The sequence below is a fragment of the Colias philodice genome, chromosome 14 (assembly GCF_061535455.1).
Source record: "Colias philodice isolate Cphi_HAF_F1 chromosome 14, ilColPhil1 Martin Lab GWU primary, whole genome shotgun sequence".
Taxonomy (NCBI): Eukaryota; Metazoa; Arthropoda; class Insecta; order Lepidoptera; family Pieridae; genus Colias; species Colias philodice.
In genome coordinates, this window is record NC_143099.1 from 1,437,210 (window position 1) to 1,452,546 (window position 15,337).

The 15,337-nt window shown below is 33.8% G+C and overlaps 1 protein-coding gene across 2 annotated transcripts in view; it reads left to right on the forward strand.

Moving 5' to 3' along the window:
- The window catches only part of bves (popeye domain cAMP effector bves), a 51,052-nt gene that overhangs the window by 19,941 nt on the left and 15,774 nt on the right, over positions 1–15,337 (forward strand). For both annotated transcript variants that reach the window (XM_089703304.1, XM_089703305.1), the window contains exon 2: positions 1,665–1,822. In XM_089703304.1, the coding sequence (XP_089559430.1) occupies positions 1,665–1,822 (158 nt within the window). The remainder of the gene's footprint in view (positions 1–1,664; positions 1,823–15,337) is intronic.

Below are 15,337 nucleotides of genomic sequence, written 5' to 3' on the forward strand. Positions count from 1 at the left end.
CGCGAGCCCGACTCGCACTTGGCCGGTTTTTTTCAATTTATTTGAATTATAAGGCTTATGATCTATTTTAAAGTTAGGGGATGTGGGTAGAATAATATTCTGTAATTTAATATAACTACATAAATCAAATTTACACCACAAATTTTAAATAGCTTTCGCATCACTATGCTTTTAATAAGCTGCTTTAGTATTAATTAAAAATAAATTCAACACCAACACCTTTTGATTAGTATTTAGTACGAAGATAAAACCGAACTGAATTTACCGCCCTGATTTTAATTTATGTAGGTAAACAGAATTTGGTGAAGTGAATATATTTCTTGTTACCAACATATAAGTCATACAGTCGCATGAAGAAAAAGAACAATACAGGGCATTCTTTGTTGAGCATTGTTTCAAGTTGAAATTGCAGTGTGGCTTTAAAGATTTTGCGGGTGTTATTGTGCTCTATCGAAGCTCTTTTATGGCCGAGTAGCTTTCGGTTCTCTTAGGAAAATATGGTAGCACTAAGAGAATGTTAATTGTACCAAGAAGTATAGTTTCGAGAACAGTAAGATTTTTCATTATGATATTTTTATCTGAGTTGAAACTGATTTCGTTTTTGTTACTATAAATATCTGTCTTTTGTCATTGTGAATATTCGCGGAATATAAAATTGAAACTGAATAGTTATTTTACATTACTAGTAAATGATAAGTGCTAAATTTTAAGGGGCAAACTTCATGTATCTTCTGGGCTGTGTCATTTATTATGTATGGTTTGGTTTCGGTTCGGTACAAAGGTAAAGTTCGGTTATCCCCACCTTCATTCAAATAACACAACCGCTTCCTTTGTCGGTATTTTATGGGAGGAAGCTAAGCTAAGCTTTGAGCGGAAATATTTCGTATGAAGTCTTAACTGTATGTATTTCTTATATTTTTATGATACAAACTGTTTGGTCGTATAAGTAATGCATTCTAGGAACCAGAGAACGTCTGCATTTTTCCCTAATGACTATAGTTGGATATTTTCAGCTTGCGCATTAAAATGCTGATGGTTATATGCAGTAGTGTAAGATCCTAGCCTAATGACGCCATCCATTTGTTCCTTTAACAAGGATAGAAGGCTAGATGGCTGGAAAAAGTTGATTGTCTCGCGATGCGTCTAACTATTAGATGATAATGAGCTTTTTCTTTGACACCCAAGATCGATGTGATTCGATACAGCCTCTTTATTCTGTCTTGTAAACTTGTAAACGACGCAATAGCAATCAATGGAAATAAGAGAAGCGCAATCTTACACCGAACTCTATATTAAGTTTTCTAAGCGTTTTAAATTATTTAAGTTTAGTTTGGAACTAAGAGGTGTTGTTTAAAACGTCCAACTTTATTAATTTATATGTATTTTTACGCAGTTTATACTTTTACGTAGTAGATCGTCTTCTCATACGTAATCAGAATGTTGCCTATGCAAATCACGATGATAGGTACATTTATTATTTGTGAATTACGATACACAATTAATTAATTGTAGAATAGCTGCGTGAATATTCAATATTTAATCGCGAAACACGAAGTGGAACTTAGATGATATAATGAGCCGAAACTTGACCACCGACCGATCCCCACATATACAACGTTTAGCATATTTAATTTGTTCTTACTAAAAATAATATCTTCTTCCAGGTATACACAGCACTGTTCAAGCCGCTGCGCGTCTCCCGCCGCCAGTTCCGACGCGTGCTGATGTGCATGCGCAACGTGCGGCACCTCAAGTGCCACGAGCTGTACGCACACGAGAAGGTCACCAAGGTGGACAGCCTGTCGCTCGTGCTGTCTGGCAAGTGAGTGTTCTAGAAGCTTCTGGTAAAATAGATTTGGTAGAGATGAGAATAGCATTGTAAGAAGGTTGACACTGGACCTACCTACTTATACTACCTATAAAGTTATAAGAGATTTTTGCCACTACATAGTCTTATAGTAATGGAGAGCATACATAGTTTTATAATATAACGATTGATGAGATGCATGAAGTTTGAAAAGTTGCGAAATTATTAAGTGCTAATTGCGAGAATTGAAATAGCATGCACACAATAATAAGCAAATATTTTGACGAAATGTGGTCAGCTAATTGGTCTTTAGAGAGCAATTTGTAAAATTCCAATTCATCAATGCTGTTTTTAGGAGATTTGCGGTACAAATAGTCATCAATCATGTTCCAAAGCATGATAAAGAATGAATGCGTAAAATTCAAATATAAATTAAGCGGAGTTAGGCTGGGTCGGACGCTGTGACGGTAATCGGCCAATAAATCTAATTATGCACACATTTTCAGAGTTATTTATTATTATTTATTTATTAGAAATACCAACGTTTGTTTACATTGTTTCATTAATTATTAATTACAGACTTATTGTATTCTTCTAAATGTAACAAACAATTATAGGTATTCACAACATGCAAATATAAATTACACAAACTGACAATTTTTAATTGTAAACTCAACAGCGAGAAGAGAAAAAACAACATTACATTATAAAGAGAACAAAGGAAAATGTATATAATAAAAACAATAAATAGTTGCGTCTCATTACTAACACATAACTATAATAAATTGCTATTTTGGTGTTAGAACATAAGGCTAAGAACATAATATAATTTTTAATAACTATGACTACATGCTATCCATTAAGCTTACATACAAACAATTTACGAACAGTTCGGAGAGAGGTATTATTAATATCAATGATATCACCATATTTATTTACCATCTTGCACAGTCTTGGAATAGGAGAGTTGGCTCCGAACTTACACCTACGGACTGGTGGAACAAGTGGATCAATTTGCTTTCGGGGATACCTACTAGGGACACGAAAATTTACTTTATTCAAAAGTTGAGGGCAATCAATTTTATTATTTAACAATTTTAATGCAAAAATAAGATCGATTAAAATTTGCCGTTCCTCTAAAGAAGTCATTTTGAAAAATTCCAGTCTATTAGTATAGGAACGCAAACTATTTCTTGATAGTCCGTTTGAATAAATTAAATGCCAAATAAATCTTTTTTGAATTCGCTCTATTCTTAACATGTGTGTCGCATAGTGAGGTCTCCAAACCACCGATCCGTATTCCAAAATGCTTCGTACTAATGAGTTGTATAGCGAAATTTTTAAGTTATTATCCCGAAATACTTTTATATTTCTAATTAAAAATCCTAGCATTTTATATGCCCGGGAGGTAATGTACTCTATATGAGGAACGAAAGTTAACTTAGCATCAAAAACAATGCCCAGATCTTTAACTTGGTTCAGTCTTTGAAGAGAAGTGCCATTGATACTATATGTGTACGCGACGTTAGTGCTTTTTCGTGAAAAAGTAATAAAGTGGCACTTATCTGAATTCAATTCCATGCCATTATTTTGGCACCAAGAAGAAATGCTCTCGAGATCTGATTGAAGTCTGATACAGTCTTCTATTGAATTAATTTCTTTAGATATTTTCAGATCATCGGCATATAGATAAGATTTCGATGATTTCACGGTAGTGACGATATCGTTAATGAAAAAGTTGAAAAGAAGAGGCCCTAAATGAGAGCCCTGTGGAACACCAGACGTAATTCTTTTAGAAGATGAATTGAATCCATTGACCACCACAAAAAAATTGCGACTAGATAAATATGATCTAAACCATTCCAAAAATATGTTGGATATACCGTAAGCTGACAGTTTGGCAACCAATACACTATGACTAACCCGGTCGAAAGCCTTACTGAAGTCAGTATATACAACGTCAATCTGTTTCCGTGAATCCAGTGATTCAATTAAAGTTTCACAAAAATCTACAAGATTGGTTGTTGTTGATCGTGAAGGTACAAAGCCATGTTGGACATCATGTAAGAACAATTTGAAGTGATTTTGGAGGAAGGGACAAATTAAAGCTTCCAAAACTTTAGCAAATGTGGACAAAATGGAAATTGGTCTATAGTTTTGAATAGAATTCTGAGGGCCTGACTTATGTATTGGTACCACCTTGGCTGATTTCCAATATAACGGAAAGCATCCAGTTTTGAGAGATCTGTTATAAATAAGTGAGAGAGGCACAGTCAACTGTTTAGAACATTCAACCACAAAAATTGAGGGAATTCCATCGGGCCCAGCACCTTTATTTTTATCGAGTGATTTAAGTTTTTTCAAAATTGTATCATTATCGATCTGTGGTGGCACTAATAATGGACTATTATTCCTAATATTAAAGAAATAGTCAGAGTTTAGGCAGCTATTGTAAGTGTCTCCACTATCACTTGTATATATAGAACCAAAATATGATGAGAAAAGCTCACAGATATGGGAACCATCTGAAGTTGTCACCTCACCGTCAGTCATAAGAGCCGGATAAGCACCAGTACCGCCACGTTTCGATTTAACATAACTCCAAAAAATTTTTGGGTTGCGACTAAATTCATTTTGAAGATTTTCCAAAGTTAAGGCTGACATCATCTCACTGCGCGTGAGTCGTGTGTGACCTAACAATGAAATTACTTTTTAAATATTTTTAAGTTCCGTACTGATATAAAAAATATATTTATTAGTCAAGAATGGAAAATGAGTACGCTGAGTATGAAAAACACAGATTTCGATGGATTTTTGTACAAATTTATTCACTTCTATGCAATGCACTTATAGCGTAATATAAATTGATGACACTAAAGAAATCAATCAATTTCTTGTTATCGTAAGTACACCCTTAGCAAGTTCCTAAACGATGAATCACCGTACTCAATCATATATATATTACTCTCACATTGGTGTTATTAAACCTATTTGCGATGTTTCGCACTCCAGATGTGCTTCTAAGAAGCGATCTCTCACGTGTGAGTCATATACTTAACTTCCAAACAGGGCTCGAAATAACTGTAATCCTAGCTCTGCTATAAATGAGTTGATGGAATTAAATTAGCTCAGTTTATTCCGTAACTATATACTCTACCGTATTTTTTCCGCTAGTTTGTCCTGTATCGGATTTCGGATCTTCCTGATAAATGCCAATAAACTGGTTGTTTTTTTTGTTATTGAGTGATGAGTATCAATAAACGTTACATTAAAAACGTCCCACTTGATACTTGATAGGCCGATTTTGAGAAAGGTTAAAGTCGGATTAAAATGCGTTTTATGCCCATAGAATTTAATGAATGGAAGATTGTAGGTTCAGTAGATAATTTGCAATTATATTGTCGAACTTACTATCATCTGTAAACCATTTTTATTGTCTTCAAAAAAGAAAAGATGGGAAACCTAAAACTTTCATAAAATCCCGGACTACATGTTTAGAACAACTACATTACTATAACTATAAGTCACAAAGGCATCTTAAATGTGATTAAAGAGCAGCCGACACAGCCCGTAAACATTGACTTCACAAACAACGCATTTGAAACAAACACGCTGGTGTAATCTGCACTGAACTTGACACTATCTACCTGACACGTGGTATCGTGATACAATGAACCGCAAGATAGTGGCTTTTGCGTATCACTTGTTTGCTAGAAAAAGCTACGTTTTATGTACTAGTACTGCTTTATTGAGAAACTTCTGGAAAGTTCTTCCTGAGATGGTTGATGCTTCTAAATTTGTTTGTTGTGGTTCGAAAGTATTAAGCTTATTGAAGGTAGATGGTAAATGATCATTCGTGAATTTGGACAATTCTAGGTGTAAATATATTTACAGGACAAGTAAATACAATGCAACATAATATAATAACAATAATTATAATGAGAAACAAATTGATAATACTAAAATCCCTAACTAATACACGGTAATAGATACGGACTATCTCATAGTGTTCAATTATGTAGATCGGGTAATGGAAACATTAATATAGAAGCATAAACCCTTATCTATCCATAGCAATTCAATGGGTTCAGTTAATAGACTAGAGTAGATAATTTTTGAAACAAAAAAAAATCGCAGTCGGATGAAACCCATTAGAAAAGGAGGGGAATATGATGAAAATTAAAGGAAAAATAAATTACGGTCAATCCGAGTTCGGGAAAAGGGAGGGGGGAGCTTTTAAGAGAAAAAAATGGTTTCTCTTGATTTCCGACAAAACTACAAGTCCTACGGAATAAAGTTCAATGGCAAAGTTGTAGATAATAAAAAGATCTACAACTTTTGTATTGACAATTTTTTCACATAACCTCAAAATTTAGGTGAAAAATTCAAAAACCCAAGTTTTTGGTTTTTTATTTTTATCTACTTCAAAATTTATTTTTTTTTCTACGAAATTTGGTGGAAACTTGCTTTATTATGTCCCAAATACACTGTAATTTATTTGACTGAAAATATTTATTTTTTCGCCTTATTTTGAATTAATACCAAAAAAACAACCTAATTTTCAATCGAAAAGTCACCCGTCAAAATATCAGCTTTTTTCAAAAACTTGGGGAGCCTTTTATTCATTGAAATCTCTACTTTCATATGGTGTAAAAAAAATAAACATTACCATAGTAAATGTTCTCAGAAAATGCATACAAACAGTGTGAAAATGAGATTTTACTAAATCAGGCACACTTCTCAAACTACCTGAAATGTTTTTATCGACATCATTTTGCTTTTGAATATGCTGTAAAATATTATACTTAGAACAGATAATTTTTTTTCTTTTGAAATATTACCGAAAAGCCGATACAAGAGAAGATATAGAGTTCGAGAAGTGTGCCTGATTTAGTAAAAGCTAATTATGACACTGTTTGTAAGCATTTCCTGAGAACATTTACTATGGTAAGGTTTATTTTTTTTACACCATATAAAAGTAGAGATTTTGATGAATAAAAGGCTTCCAAAGTTTTTGAAAAAAGCTGATATTTTGACGGGTGACTTTTCGATTGAAAATTTGGTTGTTTTTTTGGTATTAATTCAAAATAAGGCGAAAAAATAAATATTTTCAATCAAATAAATTACAGTGTATTTGGGACATAATAAAGCAAGTTTCTACCAAATGTCGTAGAAAAAAAATAAATTTTGAAGTAGTTAAAAATAAAAAACCAAAAACTTGGTTTTTTTGAATTTTTCACCTAAATTTTGAGGTTATGTGAAAAAATTGTCAAAACAAAAGTTGTAGATTTTTTTATTACCTACAACTTTGCCATTGAACTTTTTTCCGTAGGACTCGTAGTTTTGTCGGAAATCGAGAGAAACCATTTTTTTCTCTTAAAAGCTCCCCCCTCCCACTTCCCGAACTCGGATTGACCGTAATTTATTTTTCCTTTAATTTTCATCATATTTCCCTCCTTTTCTAATGGGTTTCATCCGACTGCGATTTTTTTGCACTTTTTATTATTTTTAAAGGGATCTACCCCAGTGTATAAGCAATAAAATGCATAATAAATGTAGAACTGAACAATCAACTTTATCAAGTCTGTTGACGACGGTTATCAAAGTGAATTTAATTACTGCCTGGTAATTACTTTGGTAATTAGATTTAACGCGAGCTCACAGTGTCGCTATTCAACGATTGAATTGTGCCCGTGCTATACAGAATCCTGTATTGTCTCTATTTATTATATTTACCAACTCAATCTAGTCTAGGTGTATGTACTTCAATTGTATTTTGGATTTTTGGCTTTCGATTTACTGGGATAGTTTCAAAAGCACTTGGCTAACAACCAAATGAGTAAAATTTTTGATTGTTTACTTCTAAAATGCTAAATGTAACTTGAATTAAATATTTCTGTTGCATCTTTCCTTTTCTAATTAGAAAGTAGAAACGTTCACCAAATAAAAATTAATCTTTAAAATTATGTTAGTGAAGAAGTCATTCATCTATCAGTGATTTATTTTTTGTTTTTGAATAGGACTATCAAACTAAATAATCCGAACTGCGGACTTATAATGGCGTTCATTTTTAAAAACAAAAATAAATTTCGTCACGTATAACATTTAAGCGCATTCAAGATAAGTTCGTTATCTCGAAGATTCCTCGGATCGGCAGTTGCCAAAATCGCAACTCGTTAACGAGGAATTTATGAAAAGTTTATGCAGTACAGATGCCGCGTCAATTGCCGCATCGAAAGTTACCTCATCGGTGACCTTTCATATATTTGTGAATAAAAAATAATGTCCACGCAATCGATTGGTTTAAGAATTGTTACTAAGACATTGATGTACGAAGAGAATTAAAATAGGTAATGTTTGGTTGGTATATGTTTGTTGCAAATTGGCTCAAAAGCCCTTGACGTATTTAAATGAAACTTTTCAGTAAAATAAGTTATACATTACAATAACACATGGGCTTTCCAATATGAATTTGCCAGCGGATGAACCGCGCAGGACACCTAATCTATACTAATATTATAAAGCTGAAGAGTTTGTTTGTTTGTTTGAACGCACTAATCTCGGGAACTACTGGTCCGATTTGAAAAATTCTTTCGGTGTTAGATAGCCCATTTATCGAGGAAGGTTATAGGCTATATTTCATCACGCTACGGGCAACAGGAGTGGAGCCATAGGCCAGTAGAAATCGACACTAAAAAACCCTAAATTCGCAAAGCACGATGTAGATTTGAATTTTTGGTATGTTGTTTGGATCAGTTAGGGTGATGTAAATCCCAATTTGCAACTTCGAAAAAGTTGTGCTCGCTGCGCACCACGTGATAAACTGCGAAAATTTTGGACTTTTTTCACTTTTTGCTCTAAAAGTCATAAACTATGCGTTTCCGACAAGTATGATTCAGTACATAAATTAAGGTTATTAAATTTGCAACAATTTAAGCCTAACCGCAGCTCTCTAAACCTTATAACGACTAAACTGTGGCCATTCGAAGATGGTTCATTTTTCCCGAAATATTGAAATTTTTAGTTTTGCTCCCGTTTGAAGCAAAATATTGGCAAAAACCGCTCGTTCTATGAGAAGTTCGTATAATAAAGTTGTAGTGCATTTAATTTTCTTTCATAAGAGCATAGAACAAAGTCTGTGAGACAAATAGTTCACTCACAATATCTGAAAAACAAAAAGAAGGTAGAAATAGATTTTTAAAGAATTGAAACTGAGGGCATATAAAATCATAAAAAGGATAATACTTTTTCATTTGCAGGATAGGTAATTAACAAAATTACAAAGATAATTAAATTTGCAACAATTTAAGCCTAACCGCAGCTCTCTAAACCTTATAACAACTAAGCTGTGGCCTTTCAAAGATAGTCAGTTTTTCCCGAAATTTTCAAATTTTTAGTTTTGCTCCCGTTTGAACCAAAATATTGGCAAAACCGCTCGTTCTATGAGAAGGTCATAAAATAAAGTTGTAGAAAATTTAATTTTGTTAATTACCTATCCTGCAAATGAAAAAGTATTATCCTTTTTATGATTTCATATGCCCTCAGTTTCAATTCTTTAAAAATCTATTTCTACCTTCTTTTTGTTTTTCAGATATTGTGAGTGAACTATTTGTCTCACAGACTTTGTTCTATGCTCTAATGAAAGAAAATTAAATGCACTACAACTTTATTATACGACTTTCTCATAGAACGAGCGGTTTTTGCCAATATTTTGGTTCAAACGGGAGCAAAACTAAAAATTTGAAATTTTCGGGAAAAACTGACTATCTTTGAAAGGCCACAGCTTAGTTGTTATAAGGTTTAGAGAGCTGCGGTTTAGGTTAAATTGTTGCAAATTTAATTAGCTTTGTAATTTGGTTAATTACTTATACTGCAAATGAAAAAGTATTATCCTTTTTATGATTTTATATGCCCGCAGTTTCAATTCTTTAAAAATCTATTTCTACCTTCTTTTTGTTTTTCAGATATTGTGAGTGAACTATTTGTCTCACAGACTTTGTTCTATGCTCTAATGAAAGAAAATTAAATGCACTACAACTTTATTATACGACCTTTTCATAGAACGAGCGCTTTTTGTCAATATTTTGCTTCAAACGGGAGCAAAACTAAAAATTTCAATATTTCGGGAAAAATGAACCATCTTCGAATGGCCACAGTTTAGTCGCTATAAGATTTAGAGAGCTTTAATTAGGCTTAAATTGTTGCAAATTTAATAACCTTAATTTATGTACTGAATCATACTTGTCGGAAACGCATAGTTTATGACTTTTAGAGCAAAAAGTGAAAAAAGTCCAAAATTTTCGCAGTTTATCACGTGGTGCGCAGCGAGCACAACTTTTTCGAAGTTGCAAATTGGGATTTACATCACCCTAACTGATCCAAACAACATACCAAAAATTCAAATCTACATCGTGCTTTGCGAATTTAATGTTAATTTCCACTGGCCTACCACGGGGGTGAAACCGCGTGGAGCAGCTAGTGTATAATATAGGAATATACGATGTTCCATTTCATGTACACGTGTAGCTTTAACTAGGACAATATACATCCTTGAATATCCCACCTCTAGTCGGAGTCTCTCGTTTTAATCAGAAAATTTGTGAAATGTGAATGTTATCAAAAAAGAAGAAGCAAATGACTTTAATCTCTGATACCGTTAGGTCCACAGACATGTATATTTAAGTAGACAACGCAAGTACCCCGATCTGTATGAAAACCAAGCGTGTCATATTTTTTGTACTGACCTTGACGCGTTATGACGTCACGAGCGCTTTTTAGTGATGTTAATTTCATTTTACGCTAAATCGATTAGGCCGCCACTCGCGCGGCGATTCTAGTATCGTCCTATCCCATCGAAGTAAATCGAAAGAAATCAGATCAAACTAGATCTATGTCTAAGAGGTAGTCAAATAAATGAATCGTAATCGATTACTAAATCGATTCAAGACAGAAAAATGATAATTACCATAGACAGAGGGATGATAAAATAAAGTTATAAACCTTTTAATATTCTAACAAGTAAACTAATGTGTTTTAGCTTTTTCTTACATATGCCCATTGAGTTACCATGTACTACGTACTAGAGAGGCCATCGAAAGAAAGTAATGAAACTGTCAATCAATCAATCTTTATGTCCCGTTGCATCGATCCATTTTCCTTTTATGTTCGGGTTACTTGGAAAACTGAAAAAACAAACATAGTCTAAGCAATAAGGAGTTTTCTTAAAAAACTCCCAAGATGACACTTTAACTAATGGCGTCCATGTCGTAATATTTATTTTTAGTACCTTTGTATTAAAATACTTAAAAGTTCTAGGTCAAGTCGTATTAAATGACAAAAAAAATCTATGCCTTTTTTTCTGAAAAATTGCTCCTACAAATTATCATTTTTCTGTTCGATTATAAAATCGATTAGAATCGAGAACTGTTGCATCAAATGAACATCACTAACCACAAAATTGGACAGAAAAATGAGAACAGAAAAATGAGAAGACGCTATTCATTGCTTGTTATCATACGACGCGATCTTTACCGTGCCAAGTAAAAGCCGCAATGTATTCCGAATCATTTCGTATGATTTGGTATCCGTGTTTGTCACGATCGTTTTCCACAAATATTCTTTATTTGATTTTAAAATAAATAGTGCATATTCTGATTAGAAAATTACTTACCGGTGGAAGGAAACATCTCTGCTAACTTGGCCACTCACAGCTGTGGAGTTTCTACAGTTTATAACGGCGCAATTCGGCATTTTACTTTATTCAGCTTCACGTCTTTCCTTGGCGAACTGCAAGCGCGGACTGAGTGTAGGCCAGCGTCAAGTAAGTTTCAATAACGTAGTTTGGACACGGGAAGTACATACACTCGCTTAGTCTATCTTGATACATGTCCGTGGTTAGGTCTATATGCGAAATACGATCTTAAGCTCACAATAAATCGATTACCATTTATTTTGCATGACAACTTATAAAAGCTCGATTTGTACAATTGACAAAACTAATTTCGATTATTCTTCAGTTATTGATAATGTTGTACAAACAACGTTATTGAAATAATAATGGTTAAATATATCAATATGAAACAATAGCGCTAACCAATAAGTCAACTTTGAATCGAAATTGAAAATTCGTAGAAAAGGGACTCAAAGCCTCACAAATGCTGATTACTTGATATTACTCTGTGATTGGTTTTGGATTGAAAAGTACTAGATTTACATTGTAATGTTGTCTAGCTTTTTTTTATTAATCTTTTAGTCTCATTTTCTTTGTATACAGAATTATTAAACATCAGCACAAAATTTCCAGCAGTTTGAATTATTAAGTGATTCTTTTCTTAAGAAATACCTATCAAAGAATATAAAATGATTCTCTTCTTCCTATCCTATCTTACCTACCGGCAAGTAATTCTTTAGTTAGATTGTACCATGTAGCCAATAAATATGTGATGAATATAACACGACTTGCTTCAGTGTGGTATTTGGATAGCATCGTCAGGGGATCGGGTCAGGGTAGCGCAAACATTGGACAGATCTGCCTTATGCGGTTTATTTCTCAATGTTTGATTTGCACACGTTGTTTATAGTTGTGTGTATTGACGTAGTCGTAGTGTGTGATTTTTGAGCATATTGAGGCTTATGCCTTCCTGTACTGTTTTTGTACTAGGGACGATTTCGTGTTTCTAAAATATTTTGATGTGAGAAATTCCTTCAGATCAATTAAGTATGTGCTACAATCTGCTTGTTTTTGTTATAATTAATTCCTTAGGTATGAAATTAGCGATACAGAAATACTTCTTCCTTTGAGTAAGATGTCGATGATGGGAGAAGTGTCAATAAAACGGCCGTTTTGATAGATTTACGTCTTATAACAAAAACTTAATACTTACTTTCGAACGTAGAATCCTGAAATGCAACATACTACGACACTATATCTCCATTACACGAGGAAGTCGTATTATATACACATCTATACACTACAAAATCCCAATAGCCATCCTCGCGCGTCACAAATGGAGTAAAATTCAAGATCCACTTACGTGACACAATCGTATAAGGACTGTACCGTAACGTGACGTGTCTGCTGATGTGGGATTGATAACGGAGTTATCATGGGACCAGACCTCGTACCATGATGTTTTATAGTATTACTAGCTGTGCTCCGCGGTTTTACCCGCAGTGGTCCCGCTACTCCCGGTACCCGCTCCTATTGGTCTTAGAGTGATGATATAACCTATAGCCTTCTTTGATAAATAGACTATCTAACACCGTAATATTTTTTTTTAAATCGGACCAGTAGTTCCTGAGATTAGCGCGTTCAAACAAACAAACTCGTCATCTTTATTATATTAGTATTTATAGTATTATTTCTAGTGTGAAACAAAAAGCTCTATAGCTCGTCTAGCGTCATCACTTTCCCACACTGGAAATAATACTGCTATAAGATATTGTAGCCCCCCTATTCCCAGTAACCATTGTGCACTATTGATTTGATTTTCCCGTGAGACCTGCATTATGCATAATTGGCTGATTATTTGCCGTTGTATTGATGAGGTCTATGGTGGGTAAAGTTTTTTATTACAGTTCAAAACAACGTTCTGTTGAAGTTTTTTTTTATTGTTACTGTAAATGAAAATAAATTGTAGATATTCCTTTGACGGTGTCGTAAAAACCGGCGCCTATTTAAGTTGTGCTCGAAAGGGACAGAATTTATTTATTTGATGAAAAAGTGGTGCTATAATTTAGACGTTTTGTTATAGATATCATTGAATAATTCATACCAAAACTTGAAATTACTATCAACAAGAAGTGTTATACTTTTCCCTCTAGTTACTTTTAAGGCAATGTAACCAGAAACAGCGTGTAACAGGTCCAATATACTATGAAATTGTCTAGTTTTTATTGTTATTAGATAGTTATTAATGGTCGAAATGTCACTAATCCTAAATTGGAGTGGAAAGTAGGTAATCGACGTAAAAGTTAGTGCTAACAGTTTACGAGCGGAGCGAGATTGCTCTGGGCGGACGTTAAATGTTTTGTGAACGCGATGTTTGGACGAGTTTGTTGGGTAATTTGGGGGGAAATATAAATATATATTCATTACTTACATAAGAAAATATACATGGTTTCTTTGCAGAGGAACGCAGTAGTTGGAACTGAACACAACTCCCTTTCGTCGTTTACTAATATTTATTTATTTTTAAGGTTCACCAACAGGTGTTACATTTAATGAATCACATCGAGTACAATGGTCCGGGAGCCAGCAGCAGATTTTATGACCAAGTTCCTCTCAAGCGGTAATTAGTAAAATGCATCAAAGTATAGTATTATGAAGCCTCGTGAACGTCAGCTGGAGCTCGGTTGGGGGGAAGAGCGGTTGTAGCCTCCCGTATCAGCTGACGGTTTTTCCACCAAGATACAGCCAGCTGACATATATATTTATCCACTGTTACATATAAGCTATCATCAGGTAAATTTTTGTTTGAGAGGAAATAACGGAAAATAAATTTTTCTTTAAATTTAACTTTCATGTTCGAGACACCAGCTGACGTATAATACACCATGTTGTAACCAGCTGACAATTTTTTTTCGTTGAGATATTGGGTTAGCTACAATTTGACAAATTTTTAGCTGAGAGGAAATGAATGAATGAATGTATTTTTTTTCCTATGTGCGTGGGAGGCTACAACCGCTCACCTCCCCAACAGAGCGCCAGCTGACGTTCACGAGGCTTTATAATACTATACTCTCATGCGTCTGCAGACGAATTATCTCTTGAGAGGAAATAGTTAACCAAATTTGCACCTGGCTCCCTAACCACAATAACATATTACAAATAGGTAACAATGCACACCTTTATCAGGCAATATTGGGGAAAGGAAAGTTTTATCATTCCAGATGTTCCAGATTGACTTTTTTGTACAAAAAAGCAGAAGCAAAAGATTTTGTTTTAAAACAACTAAGCTCTGTTTTCAAAAACAGCTTTTGTAACTTATATTTACAATAATTTTAAAGTGAAAATGACCCTCATAATATATCGGGTGTAACAGACCTCGCATAAGATTGAATGTGTCATCATCATTAAAAATCTCTGAACATTATCCCTTTGAATACTGGATACGAGTATGAGGACAAAAATATTTCAAAACTTTACTTCTATATCACGTGAAAAAGTTACATTTTTATAATCCTGATCTTGAATTTTTATTGTTTTTCTCCTAAGCGGGAGTACCAATCTGGTACAAAGCACAAAATGCAATTTCATTTTTTTGTATGAAATTCTCGTACGTCTTTAGTTCAGTAAATGTAAAAACTAACAAATTGAGAAACTCTTTTTTATAAATCGGTTAAAGACAATACGCAAATAAAATAAAAACGCCATTGCGACGGAGTTTAATTGGAAATATAAACCGATTGAATTACTTTTTACCGGTTACATTATACCTTACCGTTCGCGGAAAAGGGCCTGGAGGAATCCTTAGAAATGCTGATTACTTAATTGAATATACCTCTTTGATTGTAACAACAGTAAATACT